This window comes from Ipomoea triloba, chromosome 2, assembly GCF_003576645.1.
Source record: "Ipomoea triloba cultivar NCNSP0323 chromosome 2, ASM357664v1".
Lineage (NCBI taxonomy): Eukaryota > Viridiplantae > Streptophyta > Magnoliopsida > Solanales > Convolvulaceae > Ipomoea > Ipomoea triloba.
In genome coordinates this window covers 5,013,905-5,035,885 of record NC_044917.1, presented here as the reverse complement: position 1 = coordinate 5,035,885, position 21,981 = coordinate 5,013,905, and the positions used below count along the sequence as shown (strand labels likewise).

General features: G+C 35.0%; 4 protein-coding genes across 5 annotated transcripts; 2 read left to right on the top strand and 2 right to left on the bottom strand.

The window, feature by feature from the left end:
• Positions 1-4,882: 4,882 nt before the first annotated feature.
• Positions 4,883-8,237, top strand: LOC116011126 (transcription activator GLK1-like). The gene is made up of 6 exons (XM_031250644.1): positions 4,883-5,726; positions 5,817-5,957; positions 6,307-6,663; positions 6,768-6,806; positions 6,948-7,079; positions 7,741-8,237. Exons 1-6 carry the CDS (start codon positions 5,175-5,177, stop codon positions 7,888-7,890), a joined length of 1,371 nt encoding a protein of 456 aa, XP_031106504.1. The 5' UTR covers positions 4,883-5,174; the 3' UTR covers positions 7,891-8,237.
• Positions 8,238-13,256: 5,019 nt separating this feature from the next.
• LOC116011473 (protein NUCLEAR FUSION DEFECTIVE 6, chloroplastic/mitochondrial-like) lies at positions 13,257-15,922 on the top strand. The gene is made up of 4 exons (XM_031251051.1): positions 13,257-13,468; positions 13,599-13,720; positions 15,423-15,487; positions 15,614-15,922. Exons 1-3 carry the CDS (start codon positions 13,326-13,328, stop codon positions 15,440-15,442), a joined length of 285 nt encoding a protein of 94 aa, XP_031106911.1. The 5' UTR covers positions 13,257-13,325; the 3' UTR covers positions 15,443-15,487; positions 15,614-15,922.
• Positions 15,914-18,189, bottom strand: LOC116011471 (reticulon-like protein B17). 2 transcript variants are annotated; one of them, XM_031251049.1, is made up of 8 exons: positions 17,621-18,189; positions 17,205-17,364; positions 17,031-17,105; positions 16,806-16,947; positions 16,640-16,709; positions 16,482-16,547; positions 16,271-16,396; positions 15,914-16,094 (listed from the first exon to the last, which is right to left on the bottom strand). In XM_031251049.1, the coding sequence occupies exons 1-8, from the start codon at positions 18,108-18,110 to the stop codon at positions 15,967-15,969; spliced, it is 1,257 nt and encodes a 418-aa protein (XP_031106909.1). In that variant the 5' UTR covers positions 18,111-18,189; the 3' UTR covers positions 15,914-15,966. The 2 variants fall into 2 exon arrangements, with proteins under 2 accessions (XP_031106909.1, XP_031106910.1); XM_031251050.1 differs by having other exon boundaries at positions 16,271-16,393.
• A 396-nt stretch (positions 18,190-18,585) lies between these two features.
• LOC116011470 (probable aminotransferase TAT2) lies at positions 18,586-21,306 on the bottom strand. The gene is made up of 7 exons (XM_031251048.1): positions 20,917-21,306; positions 20,189-20,528; positions 19,862-20,080; positions 19,597-19,656; positions 19,295-19,450; positions 19,119-19,212; positions 18,586-18,976 (listed from the first exon to the last, which is right to left on the bottom strand). Exons 1-7 carry the CDS (start codon positions 21,183-21,185, stop codon positions 18,834-18,836), a joined length of 1,281 nt encoding a protein of 426 aa, XP_031106908.1. The 5' UTR covers positions 21,186-21,306; the 3' UTR covers positions 18,586-18,833.
• Positions 21,307-21,981: the final 675 nt, after the last annotated feature.

Genomic DNA, 21,981 nt, shown 5'->3' with positions numbered 1-21,981 from the left:
ATATATACATATATATATATATATATATATATATATATATATATATATATATATATATATATATATATATATATATATATATATATATATATATATATATATATATATATATATATATATATATGCAATCATATCGGAACCTACCTCCTCATGAGTTCATGAGAACCAATCTCATCCATTAAAAAAATAGATCTATAGATGAAATTAATTGAAAAATTAAAAATACGCGTGTACATATTAGGCATTATGATGTGAGCATATTAATCATGTCCCTATGTTGCACGCGGCACATGCTTAATATACATACATCATAATGTATAATATGCACACGTACATTTTTAATCCTCAATTAATCTCATCCATAAATTTATTTTTTTAATGGATGAGATTGGTTATGATCTCATGGAGTCATGGGGAGGTTAATTCTCATAGGAATATCACCCCCTCTCTCTATATATATAAATATAAAGATTAAAAAAAAAAAAAAAAGTGGCTGAAAGAAGACTAAGGTAGAATGTTGTCGGTTAAAGCATGAGACAAAATTTTTGCAATGGAAAATCTTAGATATGTGGGTGTTATAAATTGTGGTGGGAGATATATTTGTGTGTGTATGTTTTTGTGTGGATCAAAACATACACTACAGCGTCAGTTTTTCTCATGCATTAGTTAGGGTTTATTATTTGATGTGGACTACATATCATCTATATATACCCATACATGCATGGACTCCCCAATAATGTTGTCACTTTTTACATTAATTGCCCTATGTATTTATATACTGCGGCTGAACCATGACGTGCTGATTTTTGTAAAAAGAGAAANAAAGAAGACTAAGGTAGAATGTTGTCGGTTAAAGCATGAGACAAAATTTTTGCAATGGAAAATCTTAGATATGTGGGTGTTATAAATTGTGGTGGGAGATATATTTGTGTGTGTATGTTTTTGTGTGGATCAAAACATACACTACAGCGTCAGTTTTTCTCATGCATTAGTTAGGGTTTATTATTTGATGTGGACTACATATCATCTATATATACCCATACATGCATGGACTCCCCAATAATGTTGTCACTTTTTACATTAATTGCCCTATGTATTTATATACTGCGGCTGAACCATGACGTGCTGATTTTTGTAAAAAGAGAAAAAAAAAATTCCCTTAAACTAATTCCCTTAAAATTTTCTGCACCCGAGCCTAAGCTTATATATATAGGCTACAATGTTGGGTCAAGATTGGCTCAGCTTGACTCAATTATTATATATGATTATAAAAAAAAAAAAAAGAATAAGAGTTGGATGGATTTTTATAATGCTATTAAATCATTAAATTATAATAGCATGTAAGTAGATTATTGTAGTGTCCAAAATTATGGAGTTGGGATGATTAGCAGGTTAATTACCATATTAATGTGCTAAGTTGCCCAGTTGATGTGTCATTCAAATTTGAAAAGTTTAATTCTTATTTTTAATTTAATTGATGTAGATATTTGTGTCATAGACATTCTTTCACTTTCATGTTTTTGTATTTTATTTTATTTTATTTTTACACTTTTTATTCTTTTCTACGATCAGAGATAAGAATTAAATAAAAACTTCAATTTTGAAAATTTGAAGGACACATCAACAAGGCAACTTAACACATTGTCATGGTAACCTATTAATTGTTCTAAATACACAATTACACGTAATAATATGATGAAAATTGTTTATGGCCCTTACAATTACCATTTCTTGTTAATCATTTTGATTTTCTTTTTAAAAGGAAAATTCTTTATTTTCAAGGATTATTGGTGAATTGGCATACATCACCCTGAGTTAATAAATAATTTGCATATATCCAATAAATGATTATTGGTGAATTGGCTTACATCACCTTGAGTTAATAAATAATTTGCATATATCCAATAAATGATTATTGGTGAATTGGCTTACATCACCCTGAGTTAATAAATAATTTGCATATATCCAATAAAAATGACACGTTATGTAGCGACTAATAAAGAGTAGTAATTATAAGGCCAGCTCTCTAGTAATTTTTTGCGTGATGACTTAGTTGAAGGAGAGAGGGTGAGGTGAGAGAAGGTTTCAGATTCTTGTAGTAAAATGGAGATTTTGCATAGAAATTTGGGTCACACGCTGACATTGATGTGCTCTGTATTCGCGCGTTGCGCGCAAACTGTGCGCCCAACGGGTGCACGCGCCCGTGGTGCGCGTTAAGCATATTTAAAAATTTTTTTTTTTTTGGTTTATGATTTTATTTCGTTTTTCTTTTTCTTTTTTCCTTCCCTCCCAATTTTTTTCTTTCCTAATTACACCCGGAAAAACTCCTCAAAAACATACAACTATTGAGGATAACCTAAAGAGTACAACATTTTATAAGTAATGCAACACACGCTCCACATTAGATTTTGATCGAATGGAATATGATTCCCTCCCAAGTTTTAGGTTTTCTAAGATTTCCAAGCATACTTACTATTTTTTTTCTTTTTAATTCTAATTATTAGAAAATATATATTTTATGTTAGCTTATTATATATATGTATCATATTTAATTAGTTTCTTAATTATATATTTTATTTTATTTCTTTATATATGGAGGTTTGGAGTACTGATTCCAACATCCTGCCATTGAAATGTGATGATGACTACTACAGGCAAGTAAAAGAAATAAAATTACGCATTCTCTACTTGCTATAGCTTTTGCCTCTCGGCAGAGTGGTAAGTGCTTGATGACAATTAGTATCAGAGAAAGTGTCGGAATAATTATTGGGTGGAAGTTTAAAAGGTCAAGTACAACTTAACATCATGTCATTGAAATGTGGCGATACTTATACGCAAGTAGAAAAGAATTCTCTTACACCCCTATCGCATAGCAATGAAGCTTTCGCCAAGAATCCGCTTCCCGTTATATTTTCCTTACTTGAATCTCTTATTACTGACTTAATTCCTTATGAGACGCCTTAATTTGTCAGTAGTACTAATAAAAAAAAAAAGACCCCTTAATTTGTCTCTTTAAATATACCCAAAAAGTAAATTTGTATCAAGCCTTTTCCATTTTTCCTTGGGACGACTAGTTATGTAAATGTGAAAATAAATTAAAGCAGTAATTCGCTTCTTCACACAATCGAAAATGACATGATAATATTAAGAAAAGGACAGAAAGAAATAGAAAGGGACGGATGTGGATGCCTTATAAGTTGATCACGACCGTGGAATTTAATATTGGAATCTTAAGCCTCATAAATATACTCCAAATCATGTTTAGTACTTGAAAAAAACACAGTAGTTTTCTTATAAAATTCAACTGTTCTGTTAATTGAAAAATTGCAAATAAAAATATCGAACGATTTAAAAAAAAAATTCCATCAAAACAAAAAAAAAATTTTCATGAATTTTCTAAACATAAAAACGACTTCCACCGTTGCATAATGCATTATTGCCATTTTCCAATCATTCGAAAAGCAATTAATTAGAAAATTAAATAATTATAATTTTTAATATATAATGCAATGTGAAATAATCTCGAAATCTTGTTTGCGTCACTAAATTATAAGGTTTTTGGCAATTTAATTTGTTAAAATTTTGCGCTTGAGACGGAATTATTTTAGTACCAATTCGGCAATCCGGAATACTATGTTTATGCTTGATTGCTTGTTACCTTGTTATGATTGATGAATGAATGAATCTTATAACTTTTTCTTTTGGGTGACGGGAACTCACATTTACTATTTGATGATGTGTATCGGGTAGATCTTATTTTTGTGTAAGTAGTCCGCAACTCCACATATAAGAGGGAAATCGCATTAAAAAGACCTTTTGCGACAGACTCGAGCCTGTGACTTGTTTTGCTACAAAATGTAAAAACGACTTTTTTTAACAAAAAAGAAAAAGAAAACATGTGTTTAATACCAATGGTCAGAATTATGCTTTTATATCGTACCATTTGATCCACAATTATAGCCCGTAGTAAATGCATAATTTTATTTTCTTATATTGTTCTTAATAGCAACCAACATCAATTGAACCACACCCGTATATACTCCAACACACAAAGAAAAGAGTTACAAAAGTCTATATGCACATCAATTGCAAATAGGAAGCAAACACATTAATCGCGCGGTTCATCATACACATACAACTCTACAAGTAGTGATATATATAAACAATGTCGTCCAAACTGTACCCTTGTTAGAGCATCCACACCAGTAAATATTTTGTGGTTTATGTTCGTATATAAACTTGATGTTGTAAAAGTGAACTGATGTGGAGGCCAAAATGAGAAGAAATAAATCTCCTGCAAAAACTTAGTTTATGTAAAGAAAGGGCAGAGCAAATACAAAAAATGCCTGAAATAAATCGGCAAGTCACACTTACAAAAAACTTCTCAAAAACTCCGAAATAACACCAATGATAAGATGCCCTTAGCTGCAATTGACAACATATAATGAAATGTCCTGCAATTTACACAACTAGTGTTAGCTATGAGGAAATAGGGTTTCCAAAATTAGAATTAGCAGGATTAAGATTGCGCATGGTGATAACATCCCTTTCCTTTTACTGTACCAAGCTAGATATATCAATTCAGTTCCCCAGTCCTTGTTGTGTCTCTCTGTCGCTCTCCAACGTCAACTTGCACAGTTGCACCTACATAAAATATATGATTCTTTAAAACAAAATAATAGCAATAATAAAGAAAACAGGTCACGAGAAGTGGTAAAAGATTTTTTGAAACTTCAAAAAAAGGGCATCCACAAGCCCCAGTAATATTGTGAAATATTTTATAGAATAAGCCAAACCAAATGGAAAAATACAAATCTGAGAGACGCGTCTCTACACAAGTTGTGGTGCTCGTCAATCCTCTCTCTCTCTTCTCTCTCTCTCCTCCCTCTCTCTCTCCACACTCCAGCAGACCAAACAACGACTGTTTTCAGCACCCTTCTGTTATATATTGTTCAGTCCTTTTTATTTCATCAAAAAAAGAAAGAAAGAAAGAAAGAATTGCTGGAATTTTTTTTTTGCTTAATTGCCTAACAATTTCTGCGGCATGCAAATAAGGAATAACGAGTAGTTATAAGCTTGAATTGTGTTGTGAAGGAGATAGAGATCGTGGACAGTCATATACTACGTCGAGGGGTTTAAGGTTTTTTTTTGTAGTGTTTTTCTGTTTTTTGGGAATGCTAGCTGTGTCGCCTTTGAGGAGCTCGACGACGACGACCGGGAAAGATGAGCGTGGCGGCGAGATGGAGGGTTTTCCGATGGGATGCCACGACGATTTCCCGGACTTTACCGGCGGGAACTTGCTGGACAGCATCGATTTCGACGACCTCTTCGTGGGGATCCACGACGGCGACGTGCTGCCGGATTTGGAGATGGACCCGGAGGTTCTTGCGGAGTTCTCAATCAGCGCCGGCGAGGAATATTCCGACGCCACCACCACCAGCACAAATGCCACCGCTACTTCCGTGTTAAGCAGCGAGAATCAGGCATGCGCAGAAGATAAAACGTCGTCGTTGTCGTCGAAGCAAGAAGCTGAGAATAACTTGGGTTCGTCTAATTCGGGTTCGGACCTCGGGTCCGGCCTCACAAGCGTGAATCAAGGGGAAGAAATTTTGAGCAAACGCGACGAAAATACGAATCCGTCGCCTAAAGAGAATTATGATAATAATAAAGGGAAGAAATCCTCGGCGCAATCCAAGAATAATCCGCAAGGAAAACGGAAGGTTAAGGTAATCTTTCTTTCTTAAAACATTCTTAAATTAGGTTTTCTAAGTTTGAAGAATTCAATAATAATAATAATAATCTTGAACTGCGTGAAGGTGGATTGGACTCCCGAGCTGCACAGAAGATTTGTACAAGCAGTGGAGCAATTGGGTGTGGATAAGGCAGTCCCTTCAAGGATTTTGGAGCTTATGGGAATTGATTGTCTCACTCGTCATAACATTGCCAGTCATCTTCAAGTAATTAGCATACCATTATATTTCACCTCTTTTAAATTAAATTAATATTCTTTCATTAATTCATGGCCAAAACAGTAGTTTTTCTGTTCTTGTTAATGGACTAAGTTACCATGCTAGCTTTAATTTGTTTCTTTCTTTTGTTGTCACTCCCTACTGGTATATTCTCCTTTCTCTAAAGAGAAAAGTGGATCCACTTAAATTTTTTGCCTAGTCCAGCATGGAAATGAAATGATTTTGGGCACAATGTTTAGGACTTAATTACTTTCCTCCCAAACTTCACCCTTGTAACTATCTGGGCTGTTCAGGCTGACGGGCAGGACTTAATTACTTATATGTATGTGATGTGCAGAAATATAGATCTCACCGGAAACATTTACTGGCGAGGGAAGCGGAGGCGGCGAACTGGAGCCAGAGGCGGCAAATGTACGGTGGGGCTGCGGCGGGGGGCGGCGGAGGAGGGGGAGGGAAGAGAGAGATGAGCCCTTGGCTGGCACCCACCATGGGGTTTCCTCCTCCCATGCCACATTTCAGACCTTTACACGTGTGGGGGCATCCATCTGTCGACCAATCCTTGATGCACATGTGGCCTAAGCATCATCAGCTAGCGGCTTCAACGTCTCCCCCGGCGGCGGCGTGGACGCCGGCGGCCCCTCCTCCTCCGCCGCCGTTAACTGACCCTTCTTTTTGGCACTCCCACCATCAGCGTGTAAGTACGGTACATATTTAGCACTGCACGATATTATGTACTGTACATACTTTAAATTTATGTGACTAATTAAACGGAAAACATGTTTATTTTTAACGTTGTAGGTTGCAACTCCTTGCTTTCCGGCACCTATAGCACCAGCGGTAACTAACTAAACTAATCCACCATTATTCTATTTAATTAACGTTTTTATCTATCCTTGTATTCTATGTATTCCTCATTTAATTTGTCAGTGCTACGTCGTTATTTTGGCTTATTTGTGTATATCATAATTGATGTTGCAGAGATTTCCAGCTCCTCCTGTACCCGGAATCCCACCACCTGCCATGTATAAACTTGACCCCGGTATTGGTGTCCCGACCGCCCCCACCGCCGCTGCCCAACCTCTCCCTACACCTCCTTTTGATTTTCACCCGGTAAGCAGAAACTCACTACCACTACTTAATAGCAGTGTTGTAAAAGTTCAGACACCGATTTATCTGTCGCCTAGGCTCCGACCGTCCGCCTAGAGTATCACCATAATCGGTAGTCTAGACGGCTAGCTGGGTAGGGACCGACTAGGCCGTCTAAGCACCGCCTAGGAGATTAGCTATTGTTGTCTTTTTTTCTAAATGAGTTATTTCACTAAAAACGACATACTAAATTGTTTAAACTCTTGATGTTTTTTAGGTTAATATTTAATATTTTAGTATTAACTATTAAAGTATTAAATAATTTATAATTATCTAGTCTTAAAAATTAAAAAAATTAAACAAATTTTTAAAAAAAATAAAAAGTACACCAAACGATGGCTCAGGAATGCCTAGCGATTTTTTCAACCATGTTTAATAGTATACATTGGGCCTTGGCACCCTAACAAGCACTTAAACATATTCTTTTCACTTGAATCACATGTAACCACAAAGTCACGAATTAGAATCATAGCCATCTTGATTTGAGTTTGTTAGTTATAGGTTACCTAGACTGGTTTAACTATTTGTGATTCTTTACTATCCAAAAAAAATCTAATCCAGACTTGACTAGATTGGTTTCAGTTACATTTGTTCTGAGAAGTAACGAACTTTAAATTTGTATCAGTCGAAGGAGAGTATAGACGCGGCTATAGGAGATGTTTTATCGAAGCCATGGCTGCCGCTTCCGCTAGGGCTGAAACCTCCGTCCACGGACACCGTGATGGTGGAGTTGCAGCGTCAAGGGATATCCAAAGTGCCGCCGAGTTGCGCTTAATTAACCGGCCGGAGCACGGTGCTGGAGGCTGTTTTTTTTAAGGGTTTTCCGGCCAGAGAATCATAAAAGCCCTTTCAATTTGACGACATTTCGTGAACTTTAATTAGATGAAAACGTAGGATTCGACATCTATATATGTATCGATCCATTTCATCGTATCTGCATGAGCTGCTGCAGTTTTTTTTTTTTTTTCTCCAGATTTTTGCCTTGTTCTTGTTTATGCATGCATGCGCAAGAACATTGTTCATCCATGGGGGTTGTATATGGACTATATAATCTTATTATATATGCATCTCTTCGTCCATGTGAGAATATATAATCTAGCAATGATAACAGCTTTTTCACCCCCTCTTATAGTCAATTATTACAATTAAAGTTATTATACTATAGACACTTATCATAAGTCCATATGCTTACCAAACTGGAAAGAAAAATGATATTGTCGCATGTCTGTATTTTATTAGATGGAGAAAATGAATAAAAAAGGCCCACTCTTTCTTAGATTAATCTGAACATGTTCAATAAATGCGAATTAAGAACGGAATTTTTTATTTTTTTTGGTGATATGAAAACTTTTCTCACTCTTATGTACTCTGTACTAGTTTGTAAACCACACATAAGAAGAGAAAAAGGTGACTACAAGTGTAGTGTGGCCCATAGGGGTGTATACAACGTAAAGTATTACAATCATTCAATTAAGGCAAAAACTTGTGTGAGACTGTCTCGCGGATCTTAATCCATGAGACGGCGCGGGTCACGTCAACATAATTTGGATCATAATTAGATTATGAGTTGGTCTTTGATTGGTTTATACTAGCAAATGTAATACTAAATTAAGAATAAAATATTTGTTACTTATAAGGGAAAATATAATACTTTTGATGATAAATGTAATACTTTTATATTTTGATGTAAAAGTATTACTTTTTTATGTATTATATTTTCATTTATAAGTAGTGTAGCAGTTATAAAGGAAAATGTAATGTTTTTGATTAAAAATGTAATACTTTTACATCAAAATGTAAAAATATTACATTTATTTTCAAAAGTATTACATTTTTCTATATAATTAATAAATATTTTATTCATAATCTAGTATTACGTTTGATAGTATAAATATTACATTTTATCTTGACCTGACACATCTCACAAACAAAGATCTGTAAGACGATGTAACAAATTTTTACTATATTAAAACATCTAAATTTTACCAATTGAACAACGTCTTCGTCACCACGAGAGTTTACTAATAGAGGAAAATTGTGAGCCGCAGAAGTGGCACTAAATTGTACTTTTGCGGACTAAATTGGGGAATCCTTTTTGGAGGTATTTTAGTGAAATATCTCAATCTTTAGGTACATGCTATTTTTTTTTAATCTATGTTATTATTTTGATATAACAATAAACTTAAATTATTTTATTTACAAGAACTCAAAAAAATTATTTTATTTACAAAAGTTTCACCCGTCGCTTTTAATTTCTCAAATATTGTATTAGAACAAAGTATTTTATTACATTTACTTCATAGAAAAGGTAAGATTACAAAAGCTAATAGTTAGTTTATCAGTCAATTTGATTTATTTGACCACTATTAATTGTTTGACTTGGTTAAAAAATAAATATAAATGTTTGATTAATCAATTTTTAATTAATTTAAGTGTTTGGTTTATTTGATCATTATTAGTTGTTTGATTTGCTTAAAAAATCAATTAGAATTCCGATTTGCCATTATTTTCCAGAATTATGAATTGTCAATGTCGATTCAAAATTGAAACTGAACCGTAGTCACGTCTACTGGGAATTGGTTGGGCAAAATTAAAATATTGAAAAGTAATATCATAATATCTAAGAAAATGGAGGTAGTAATGCGATTACCTCCAAATCTTATGTGACGGCAATATAAAATTACTAGGATAATATTATCATATTCATATTATTTAAGTAATCAATTTTAAATAACTCTAATTAAATTCACCCTAAATATTAGATAATTTGAACTAAATCCGCCCAAGGTGTAAAACAACCTAAATGTAAATGACAAAGACGTAAGAAAAGAAAACAAAATTAATATAATTCAAATATTTACTGAAAGAACTATGGGAAGTACTGATAAGTCCAATACTGAAAATGATGGAAGGGACCTACTCAGAAAACACAAGAACGTGGGGTTGCGGCTGTGACCAATTTCATTGCCAAATGCCAACTGATAAATGATATCAAAATCTAATGGAAATCATCAAACAGCAAAATCATTTATCACCCTTCTTATCCAATCACATCCATCACTAACTAAAGTACCCTTTATCATTTAGGTGTGCCCTAACTCATAAGCAAAACTGTACTTTTGGTTGTAGTTTTTGTAAGAGCAAGAGAAAAAAGAAAAAAGAAAAAATAATAATAATCATTACTTTGTTAGCCGTTATGTCAATGGTTCGATTCCAGTAATGAATCAGCGATTTTCAGGCCAAATCGAAACCAGAAATTTGTATAAAGGTTCTACTGCTGGTTCTAGTTCGAACCAGATTTTTTTTAATTCTATATTGTATTTTTAAAATTGTCTAAATTTAATAATTAATATTTCTTTTTTGAAAAATTCTCATTCTAAAATGTTTTTAAAATGGTTAATTGGTTATATGAAATATTTAAACTTGAAAGTTAAACTATATAAAAAAATTTGTTATTAGTTAAATTTTAAAATATTATTTAAAGTTTAAACTTTAATCTAATAATAAATAATAATTATTATTTTTTTCTAGTTTGGAACAGGAATCAGAACCTTGGGTTTCGAATCTTAACCGGTTCTAACAATGCACTGTTCGATTCGACAACCATCTAAAAATAAACTCCCAATGTAAACTCTTTTGAACAGTGCTAGTGATTGCAACGCACGCCTTGTTCAATTTTTTTAGCAATAGAATTCTCCTCTCCCCCTCTCTATCTCCTTTACCTATGAAATTATTTTTTTTAAAAAAACAACAACAACAATGATGATATTCTCCGCATGAATTTTAACTTCATTAACAGGGCGTTTGGTTGGGAGAAGGGAATTAGGGTGGAAAAGAATTGTAATTCGGTGGAATTGTAATTCAATGAATAAAATAGGAATTGAAATTACAGTGTTTGGTATGCAGAAATAGGAGTACAGGGAATTGAAAGGTAAGAAGTGACAAAATGACTAAAATGCCCTTATGTTGTAGATGTTGTAGTAATAGTAGTAGTAATAGTAATAGTAGTAATAATAATAATAATTCAAAATAATAATAATAACTCTTTCAAAATAATAATAATAATAATTATTATTATTATTATTATTATTATTATTATTTCAAAAAATTAAAAAAAAAAAAAAGAAAAAGAAAAAAGACAAAGGGTATGGGAGGAGGGGCAAAATTGTCTTTACACCAACAAATTGCCCCTCCTCTCCACCGAATTGCAATTCTGCGGAATTGAAATTCCCTCCAACCAAACACTGTAGTTTGGGAATTCACTGAATTGCAATTCCATGAATTGCAATTTCCCCCAAACTACATCCAACCAAACAGGCCATAAAAGTCTTTTATTTGACTCGAAAGTGGTGAATTATGTTATAAAAATTTATGAGCCTTATCTTAAAAGAGTTGATAACCAATCAAGTAACTGAAAATCTTTATTTGACTTGCTCTAGACAGCGGACCCTCCCCTTTCTGACTGGACTGACTCGGGGAAGGGTCAACCTCCTCCGTAACCTCCTCCGTAGCGAGTGGTGAATTATGTTATAAAAATTTCATGCCAATTTATTTGGAAGTGATTAACATCCTTTTAATTCCATTTTAAGTGATGGTAAATGTATTGCAAGTATGCATTAATGTAATGGAAAAAGGAAAAAATCACACCAAGTTTATAGTAGTTCAATAGTGCCTACTTAATTACGTAAGGGTACTTCCCATATGTTTTTCAACTTTACTCTCTTGACCAATTATTTTTTGGTAAGAACCGCTACCGTTGTTTATGAACGTAACATCCCCTTTCAAATAAGTTCACACTTCACTCATAGTAAGATACAAAAGTCTCCAACAAAACACCACCTAAGAAATATATATGAACTTAGAAAGGTTGTAGGATGTACAAAGTGTATGAACATTTTTCTAACTATATATATAAAAAGCTTTAGAGTAATTTGGAACAGTTTGAAAAAGTATATATTCAAGAATAGAAAAAGAAAACCATTATATATTAGATGGGAGAAGATGAAAAACATGATTTTAACTCAAACTCCTAGAAAATGTGTTAAAAGAAAGTTTGAAGTTTTGAAAATGGTGAAGATCGAATCAATGTTGCTCTCATCTAACTATATATAGTTTAACAATTTAATAACAATAAATTTTTTGAATTATCACATTGACATATAAAGGTAGCACGAAGAGTATGTACCTTGTCAAAACTCAATCATTATTTACTAAGATACTTGGTTTAACCATTCATGACTAAGGCATGGTGGGGATATCCATCCAAAACCCAGGCGTTGCCTCCTATTGTATAGTTGCATCGAAATTTTTAAACTCTGATCTTTTGAAATATTTTTAAAGATTGTTAATTTAGAAGATCAATTTTAGTTCAAGGAAGTTTTTTTTTTTATAATTTTTTTAAAAAGATGCTAAATGTGACTCAAAAATTATGTTGACACTACAATCCAAGATTTTAGACAATTTTTGAAATTTTGAATTGAAAATTCCTTTTTGAAGTTATTTGAGACAGTAGGACCCATCATCTATCATCTTTACCCCTTCACTAGCAAAATCCTTACTTTTGAAACCAAGAAACCTTGAACCCTGCATCCTTCAATTCAACCCAATTGTGTAATCATGATTAATATAATGAATATACATTCAATTTTATATTTTATTATTTTCAGATTTTTTGTAAGTCCACAATTAATTGAAGTACCAAAAAATCATAATTTTTTTGTTATTGGTAAGTCCGTCAAAGTTTGATATATTTGATCAAATTAAACGTTTAGACTCAAATCAAAATGTTGAAACAAGTGTTTGGTAATCAACAATTTAAAATAATGTTTTCGCTCTAAACTGTTAAAATCTCAAATGTTGCTCTTAGCCGCGCTTGAGATTGATATTTTAAGGATTTTTCTTTTTGTAAAATATCCTTCAAACAATAAATATATTTATAAATAAATAAATAATACTGAGTAGTTAATCACCAAAATCGTTCTTCGATTGTGATAATCAATTAATTATACCAAATATTTTTTTACAAAATATTAATATTATTTACTAATCAAAATCACTAACATAGTCGTGACTACTAATTAACCCAGTAATTGCCAAACAATCCCATAACAAAATAACGTATTCAAAAAAAAAAAACTTATCAAACCCTAAAACCCTCCACTGTCTACTGACATCGCCTCGCACTGAGAACAAGTTATCGAATTGCTTAAAATGGCAATAGCAGCTGTTGCCAGAGTGGTTTTCCGATCTCCGGCTGTCCGTAACGCTGCCTCGAGAGGAGCATCTGAAGCCAAAGCTGCTTACTCCCCTTTCCGCATCGCTTCCAGAAATCCTCTGCCTCCTCGCATTTTTAGGTACATACCGTATGTATATTTTTCCATACTTAGAATCATTGCGTGCGTGCCAATGCAATAGTAGGTAAGGATATGTGTCTGTGTAATTGTGGCTAAGCAAGCACTTATTGTGTGTGTGTGAACTGTGAAGGTGTCCGGCTGAGTTGATCGCGTGTGTGGAGTCGATGCAACCGTACCACACGGCCACAGCTTCGGCTTTAATGACTTCAATGCTTACGGTCTCTCCCCGCAGCTTCGGTTGGCTTGCCAAAGGTACCTTAAGTATTACACGGAGCTAATAAATTGTGATTTATGGTTTTAAATGACCTGTTTTTTGCCCAATTCGATGGAATGTGCTTGATTATTAGTTTGTGATATCTGATTGTGGTTCAATTAAGGTTGCCAGGTTGGGAGTTGATGTGCTTTATGGTTATTTGCTAATTTTGCATATGCCTGTAAAATTGGATTCTCATAGTAGAAGTGTGCCCTTCTGATATGCGGATGAACTTTTCTGTATTTATTTATTTTTAATTTATGGCTTGACAAGGGCTTCATTTCATGGTTTGTCTAATTAACTTCTGACTTGCTAGTGAGTTAATACATTAGCTGATTTTGGTCATTTAGACTTCTAGGAGTTTTAGTTTTCATCCCTAGTTTGTGTAGAGCTCTGCATTTTGCTTGATTAATTGTCCAAAACTCTGCAAAGAGTTAAAGGCCTCTTCTACTTTGGTCATATGCATATGCCTTACTGAGTTTTATAAGTTGTCTTAACATTTATTATCCCATTTGACAGACCTCTATTTGACTCCATACTACTTGTATGCCTTCTGACTCTTCCAGAAGGAACAAGTTAACTTTTGCCCCTTCGTACTTTGCAATATTATAGCCTAATCTATCTTGGAGTACTTTTTCTTTCATCAATCATCCATGATCCATAGCAACTTCTGCCCCTTTCTCCTTTAACTTATACCTTGAACTTGAATATTTGTCTTCCTATCTTGCTTAGTTGTGCGCCTTCCTTGTATCTGTTTATTTCTAAGTAGGTTCTCTAACCAGAGGGCTTTTCATTCTTGATTTAGGTGTCTAGCAAAACATATAGGATCATCCTTTTCCTCTAATAATATGGTGAGTTCATGCTGGATTTTTCTTAAACCTAATTTCAAGTACATGAGTTATTTCCATACAGCATTTTTTTGGATTTGGATTTTGGATTGCATTCTGCTTAGTACTGTTTTGCCTCTACCATTAAGTGGGTTAGCCAGGGTATTTATAAGTTATGGAGTATATCGCAACCCAAGTAGGCAGGCTTCAGTCACTGGTAGCTGAGCAATTCTTGATTTTGCTTTTTATAGAACTTCCTTCTTGTATCATCAAACCATCTCATGATATAACACCAACATCTTTTTATTTCAAATTTAGAGCAATGATGATTGTACAATCTTCGAATTCTAGCAATTTTATTACTTCATAAAGACTGAATATGAGCAATGCCATTGCCATTGAAGTACAGTACCGGGATGGAGATTGGCATTGCATTAAAGATTATGACTTTCTTAATTCTTCTTGTTGTAGACGTTTAAAACACTAAATGAAGGACAAGCAAAGTGGATTAAAATGAATTTCTTACCATATAGTAGAAAGTCTGCTTATTGATAAGACTCGATTAAGAATTTCAAATTTACTTGAAAAGATTATCTGCGCAAGGGTTAAAGTTGAGGGGAACTTTTGCAGATTCCATTAGAAGCATTTTTAGAAGTTATTTCTATTCATTTGTCTCCTGTATTCCTGTCCTGCCTTAGGGCTTGTGGCTGACATGCAAGGTTTTATATTTGCATATTCTCTCTACCCTCAGTAAGTCAGAGGTTTTAATATTTAGGAGTAACTGACATGCGATATATATTTCTTAAAACTAAACCAATGAGCTAGCACTTATATTTGTTTTGTTTTGTTTTGTTTTGTTTTTGTTATTTATCAGCAATCAATGATGATGCGTGATTGTATTGTGGAGGTTGTGAATGAACTGCCGAAGGATTGCTCTGGGTATGCTTAGCTTGCAAAAACATAGGGAAATTTCATCATTTGTATTATCATATCTTTTCAGTGATATTTTGCTACTAATATCAAGTAGTTGAGTATCTTACTGATTTCTTCTATATATTAAACCAGCCTGCAGTGACGGTGTTTGATCAACCATGGTTCAGTTAAGTTTCCAGCCCACAGTCATTGCAAATTCAGATACTCCAACAAGATGAAATCTTTCAGTGGTTCAGGTCCTTCCAGACTGAGTTCCAGTTTCCTTAGAACTTCAATTTCATATATATACTCGGTAGAAGGGAAAAACTGATGTTTGGTCTATGTTGGAGATAAATTCTTATATGGATGCGAGGATTTCTCCATCTTGGGTTCTTTGAAAATATTATCAGTAACCTGGAAGTGATGCATACCAACTTATTTATGCAATTGGGATCACGCAAAGGATTTTTATTTTTTATTGTTACAACAACATACAAGAAGGGAATTCACTCAAACACAATCAATGCCTTCCCATCTTCGGGTTCATCTTTATCTTCTGGTAGCTTTATCTCTTCTTCCATATTTGCTTCTGAACGTTGTCTACAGTATCTAATTACTACAAAGCAAATGAATGCTGCAGAAAAAATCAGCAAAAAGTCTGGGTTACCACCTTTTTTCCAGATCTTGATGTCAGAAGAAATTTAACTGAAAGCAAAAAAAGTCTGATTCCATGCTCGTAACCCTAGCAGACAAAAGCAAGAAGAGAAAAGCCTACCACAGCCTATTCTCAAGAGGCAAACATAAATGTACCTGCAAAAATGCGAGTTCTGGCAGTGGTAAGATTCCAAAAGGCTGTCAGTGCTGATGCTGCTATGGTCTTCTTGTGAGAGCAAGCTCCCCAGCTCTCCATCACCCTACATTTCAAGTATTCACCTGCTATTTTTGGAGTAATTAGAGTCTGACAGACATTAGATCAATAGGAATCCATCGGATAACCTTAACAGGGCAAGCATTTAGATACCTTTTCTACATATCTGACTAGAGTAAGATGAATATAGTTTTGGGGCAGTGAAGCTCATAAAGAACCCTGTGAAAGCAAATCGAGAAGTGATGTTACCCATAAACTTTATGTCACATGCTAGCTAAAAGATGTGTTTAGAATACATGGATGATCCTTACCAAATGCACATAGCCTCCATAGAGAAAGCAGATGGCCATACTCAGCTCCAACAAGCAGGAATGGTACTACCTAAACCATGATGAAAGTCCACAATTCATTCTTCAAATTCCATCCTATTTTATCAACAAAATCCAGTTCAGATACAAACAAGTATGGAATATTTACTTTAAGTGTCATGGCTGGCTCTCCTGAGAACAACTCTCTTGTTTTCAAGATTGCAAGATTTGCTGTTGGAAGTATCATTCTTCCCATTCTCAAAATGTCATCTTCTTTCAGCTGGATATCACACTTAACCTCAACATTACCTCTGAAAGTTCAAAAATTAGTTCAGCAATGATTGCAGTAGCATTCTGAAAGATAACAAGACAGATGGAATGCCAAAGGGTCTACCTTGGCCGGATTGAATTCGACAAGAATGATACAACCAAAAACAATAGCCCCAACTGAGATACTAAGGAGACAATACTGCAATAGTGCAACCATGATGTTAGAATGTTACCACATTGTACTAAATTGAAAGATATGAATACAAAAACTTCATGGTGGGCAATAATTGGGGCATACCTAATGCTAACTCCACTAGCAAAACAAGAAGATAAGAAGCAGATAGACCCAAAACCAAACCAAAGGCTTGATCTTGCTACATCCCTCCACATCACTAGATCATTTACCATCTCCCCAATTCTATCCAGATTAACCCCTTCGCCTTCGCATTCACTCGATTCTGCATACCCAGAATCAAAATTTCATCACCCACAAAAAACAAAATAAAAACGAGAAAGATCGATATAAAATAAGAGCTGGTCTATTGTGAAACGAGTCAATCTGCTGTGAGGCGATCTTGTTGAGCATAATATATAAACATATGTGCAATCCAACTATAAGCTTAGGCTTTTAGTTGAGATGGAGCACATGCTTCAATTGATCTCACCAGAGAATTTGCCTAAAATCAATGCATATTGAAGGAAAAGGGAACATACTTGGAGAGGAAATTGGAACTAAGCCAAGTTTATCTTTCTTAGATCTACCACTATGCCTCTTCTTCCTCTTAATCATTTCTTCTCCCACACCCAAATCTTTATCCTCTCTCATCATTTCCAGCTCCAATCGCCGTCTCGATCTCCTCCGATGATTCCTCGGAGAAGCACACCCCAATACAGCTCCTCCGCCGGCATTCCCATTCCTGGATCTCCTGCGGCCCCCACTCAGCTCCACCCCATCTTCGCCAATTTCAAGCTTCTCCGCCAATCGAGTCCTCGATTTGCGAAGAAGCGAAGGCGATAAAAGCAGGAGATCGCGGACTGGGAGGCTATAATGGTGCTTTGGAGATGAAGCTGAAGGTGGAGGTGAAGGGGCCATATCGAGGTGCGGTATCTCATGATCGTCGGAGCAGCGGAGTTTGGAAAGTCTTGAAGCCGATTTTAGTCTGCTTCGGGGCTCGGAACGATGAGACTGAGGTGTGGTTTCCATGGGTTTTGCTTGTTTTCAGTGCTTGGATTGGATTTGCAGAAAGGTTGATGATGGGAGAAAGAACCGTTGGAGGGAGGGAATAGAGTTTGAATTGTTTTGGGTCGATAATTGCCCATTGGGCTTCTTATATAGTTATATGTACATATTTTTGTATATTTTCTCTAACGGTAGAAAATGGGAGACAAGTCCGTTTTGGACCTTTGGTGCCTTTTGACTTTTGTGGGCTTCTGCCACAATTTTGTATTCTATTTGCTTTAATCTAAATAATATAAATTAGAAAGCCAAAGACATCTTCCACCAAAAAAAAAAAGAAAGCCAAAGACATCGTGGTCGAGCGTGTATGACTCTGGTTCTCTCAAATGAGAGGTCACAGGTCCAAACTTGTGGTCGAGTAGGTATGACTATGGTTCTCTCAAATGAGAGATCACAGGTCTGAAATAAGTTGAAAAAATATACATGGACAGAGACTACATTCTTAATAGAATCAGTAATACTAAAAAAACTGCAAAAAATGTATATAGCAGATCCCAACGAAAGTGGGAATAGGAATTGTGAGTTCAAAAAAAAGAAAGGCTAAATCTTGTGCTTTGCTAATGAAAAAGCACTCACTACTTATTTCAAAGGCTCATCAACATAATATTTGGAAGCTTAAGCTCAAAAACTTAAACTAAAGAAATTAAGGTTTTCATGAGTGACAGGCAGTTAGTTCAGTCTGCACTATCACTATGCACCATCAGCTGTTGTACATGACTGCTTCTTGGCATGCCTTGTCCAGAAAGCTTTTAGCCTTTTAAGTCCATCTTCAAGACTAGCCAGCTCGACAGCGAAAGTTATGCGAATCCAGTTCTTCATCCCCAACGCAATCCCTACAAATGGCACCCTCGTTTTTTAGCAGTATAGCAATGCAGATATGTTTTTAATCGTTTCGAGCAAAAAAGTGGGAAACTAGAAACTGGCCTGTAAGATGAATGCAGACTGATAGGTGTGTACAACTCGAGAACTTTTTACCTGGCAGGACGAGGACCAGTTCTTCTTTTGCCAGTTTGACACAGAAGTCCATATCATCATCTATGTCTTCCAGCAATGACACATTTAATTTAACCTATGAGCAAATATAGAGTTAATTTCGAAGTACTTTGGACAGATGAAAAAGATTGGCTCATCTTCCATGTTTTATTAATTACCATCATTGACATAGCTCCTTCTGGCTTGTATGGACAAGAAAGACAAGGGATGTCTTCAAGTTTGGCATAACAAGAATCTGCTGCTTCTCTCAGCATATTGTTAATATTTAAGAAGAAATCTTTTGGCGTTTTCTCAAGAGTTTGAGGAACCGCTCCCTGAAGGTTCAAGAGTTACACGATCAGTCTATCTATCATCATCCCGACTTAAATTTAGGGTATAAGATAAATTGCCCTGAGGTTCTGATCATGCATAGTTACTAATGAAACATGTATGATTAGATGGAAATCTCATAAAAATGCACCTGAATTACAGTTGCAGGGTTGGCACCGATGTCAAGATATCCGCGAAGGCATTCAACAATCTGAAATGAAAGCAAAACTAAATAAATAATAATTGACTCGTATTCTCACACTCATGAAGATTTTAGGCTTATTTCCAGGCATGCAAAGTTATAGCTACATAAAGGTATTGCTTTCAATCTTTCCTCGACTCGTCTTTTAGCTTGTTTGATTGAAACTGTGAGAAAACATGATTGAAAAGCTAGAAGTAGTGTGAGCTATACAAACCCCAGATTTCTTAAGGACTTCATTGGGATCAATAGTTGCTATCCATCCCAGTCGCCATCCAGGAAGGATCCACCGTTTTGATATTGATCCCAGAGAAATGACAGGAGTGATTGATCCAAACTGTCCCATTGCCACAAACGGTTTGCATCCGAAAGACAGATGGCCATAAACTTCATCAGCAATCAGTAGAACTCCGAGTTTTTGTGCTGTCTCTGCAATCTCCAGTATGAAACAGGGAAAACGGGAAGCAGTCAGTACCCAACAAAGCAGAATCTAAACTGAACTGCAATGATTAACAGTGCGCTTCTTCGACTTCTGAACACTCACCTTCTGTAAATGAGCATGACTATAAACACTTCCACAGGGATTCCCGGGGTTTATTACAACCATAGCAATGGTGTTACCATCTGCAAGAGCTTCTATGCCATTAAGATCAACCTCCCAACCTTTCTCTGGAAGCAGGTTATAATGGCGGACCTCAACATTGCTGAATGCAGCCCGGACTTCATAAAAAGGATACCCTGGTTTGGGCAGCAATATGTTCACCCCCGGGCGACCAAGCACTGCCATTATGACTTCAATCGCTTGATTTGCACCAACAGTGAGATAAACATCATCAGGTGATAGTTTATGTGGAAGATCACAGGACAAATACTCTGCAACAGACCTAATGGATAGAAGAAATTCATAACAACTTCAGTACATTAAGTCATTTTCTTTGGCATAAATAATTCTGAGGTCTTAACATCAAATCTCCCCTAGCTACCAGTCTGCAATATTGTCATAAACCCACACACCCCCAACTGTCTGGAAACTTGTCTAACAATGACTCTGATACCAAATTGAAGCATGTGTTTCATTTCAACTCAAATAAAGGCCTAAACTGATAGTTGAACTGCACATTTATGTTCATATATTATATATGAACAACAGAGAGAACAAACTCATCGATTCCAATGCAGAGAAATATGCAAAAAGAGGAAGCTTTTGAATCCATGCAATACAATTTATCGTACAATAATAAATCAGAAAAAAAAGTAGGAATTTTTACTGACCTTCTAGCCGGATAAATCCCAGTGGCCGGAGAATAGCCATTGAACTTGGCGGATCGCGCGGATGCATTAATGGAGTCTTCGGCCACCGGAGAGGTCCGAAAGCATGGGAACAAAGAAGGGTCTCCTCGGCCGAGGTGAATGAGGGGCCTTCCATTTTCAGCATCCTTTTCATTTACTTTCTCCAATATCGCTTCAAGAACCGACCTGATGGAAACTGCAGATTTATTATTAGTCTTCTTGAAGCTCCATTTCGCCAATTTGTTCTCCATTTCTTTCGCTTCTCTTTGGCGAAATGCGCACCAAAATATTCACGTGCAGTCCCAATTACAGGGAAGATGGAAATCTGGTAAAGCACAGAACAATGATATAAAAAGGATAACACAGAGACAGAACACACAAAGCCAAAAGCGTATTATAATTTGATCACAACTTGATAGCTATATGATTTATATATAATGTGTCAGATATAATAAATTCATAAAATGTTGTTGAGTTCATGTTGATTGATCTCATAGAGTATCAGTGACTCAGCGGGCATTAACGTGTTAATGATAAATTTATTCAATCACCCAACATTATAATGAGATTGATAAATTTCTGTAATATAATGTATTTAAAATTTTCAAATCAAGTAATTTAAATCAATAAATAAGTTATACTTTTAGATTTGTTAAATTAAAAATGAAACTAAGCCAATATTTGAAAGATATATATATATATATATATATATATATATATATATACATTCAATTACTTGCCATCCTAGGTGATACTGGACCACCATTAGTTGTGGGTTTTCTCCAGGTTTTTGTGGGCCCCAGCATCCACATCATCATCTATTATCTCACTCAATCACAAAAACTATTCTCCACATTAGTTTTAAGTTGGGAAAATTGCACTTTTGATCCCTCAAATGTTGCCCGATCTGCAATGTTGTCCCCTTAAGTCAATTTTAGTTAATTGGGTCCTCAATAGTCTTAAACTTTAGTCAATGTTGTCCCTCGGTCAAATTTGGCTCTAACTAGTGTTAAGAGCATGGACAATTAGGTAATTTCACAACCCCAC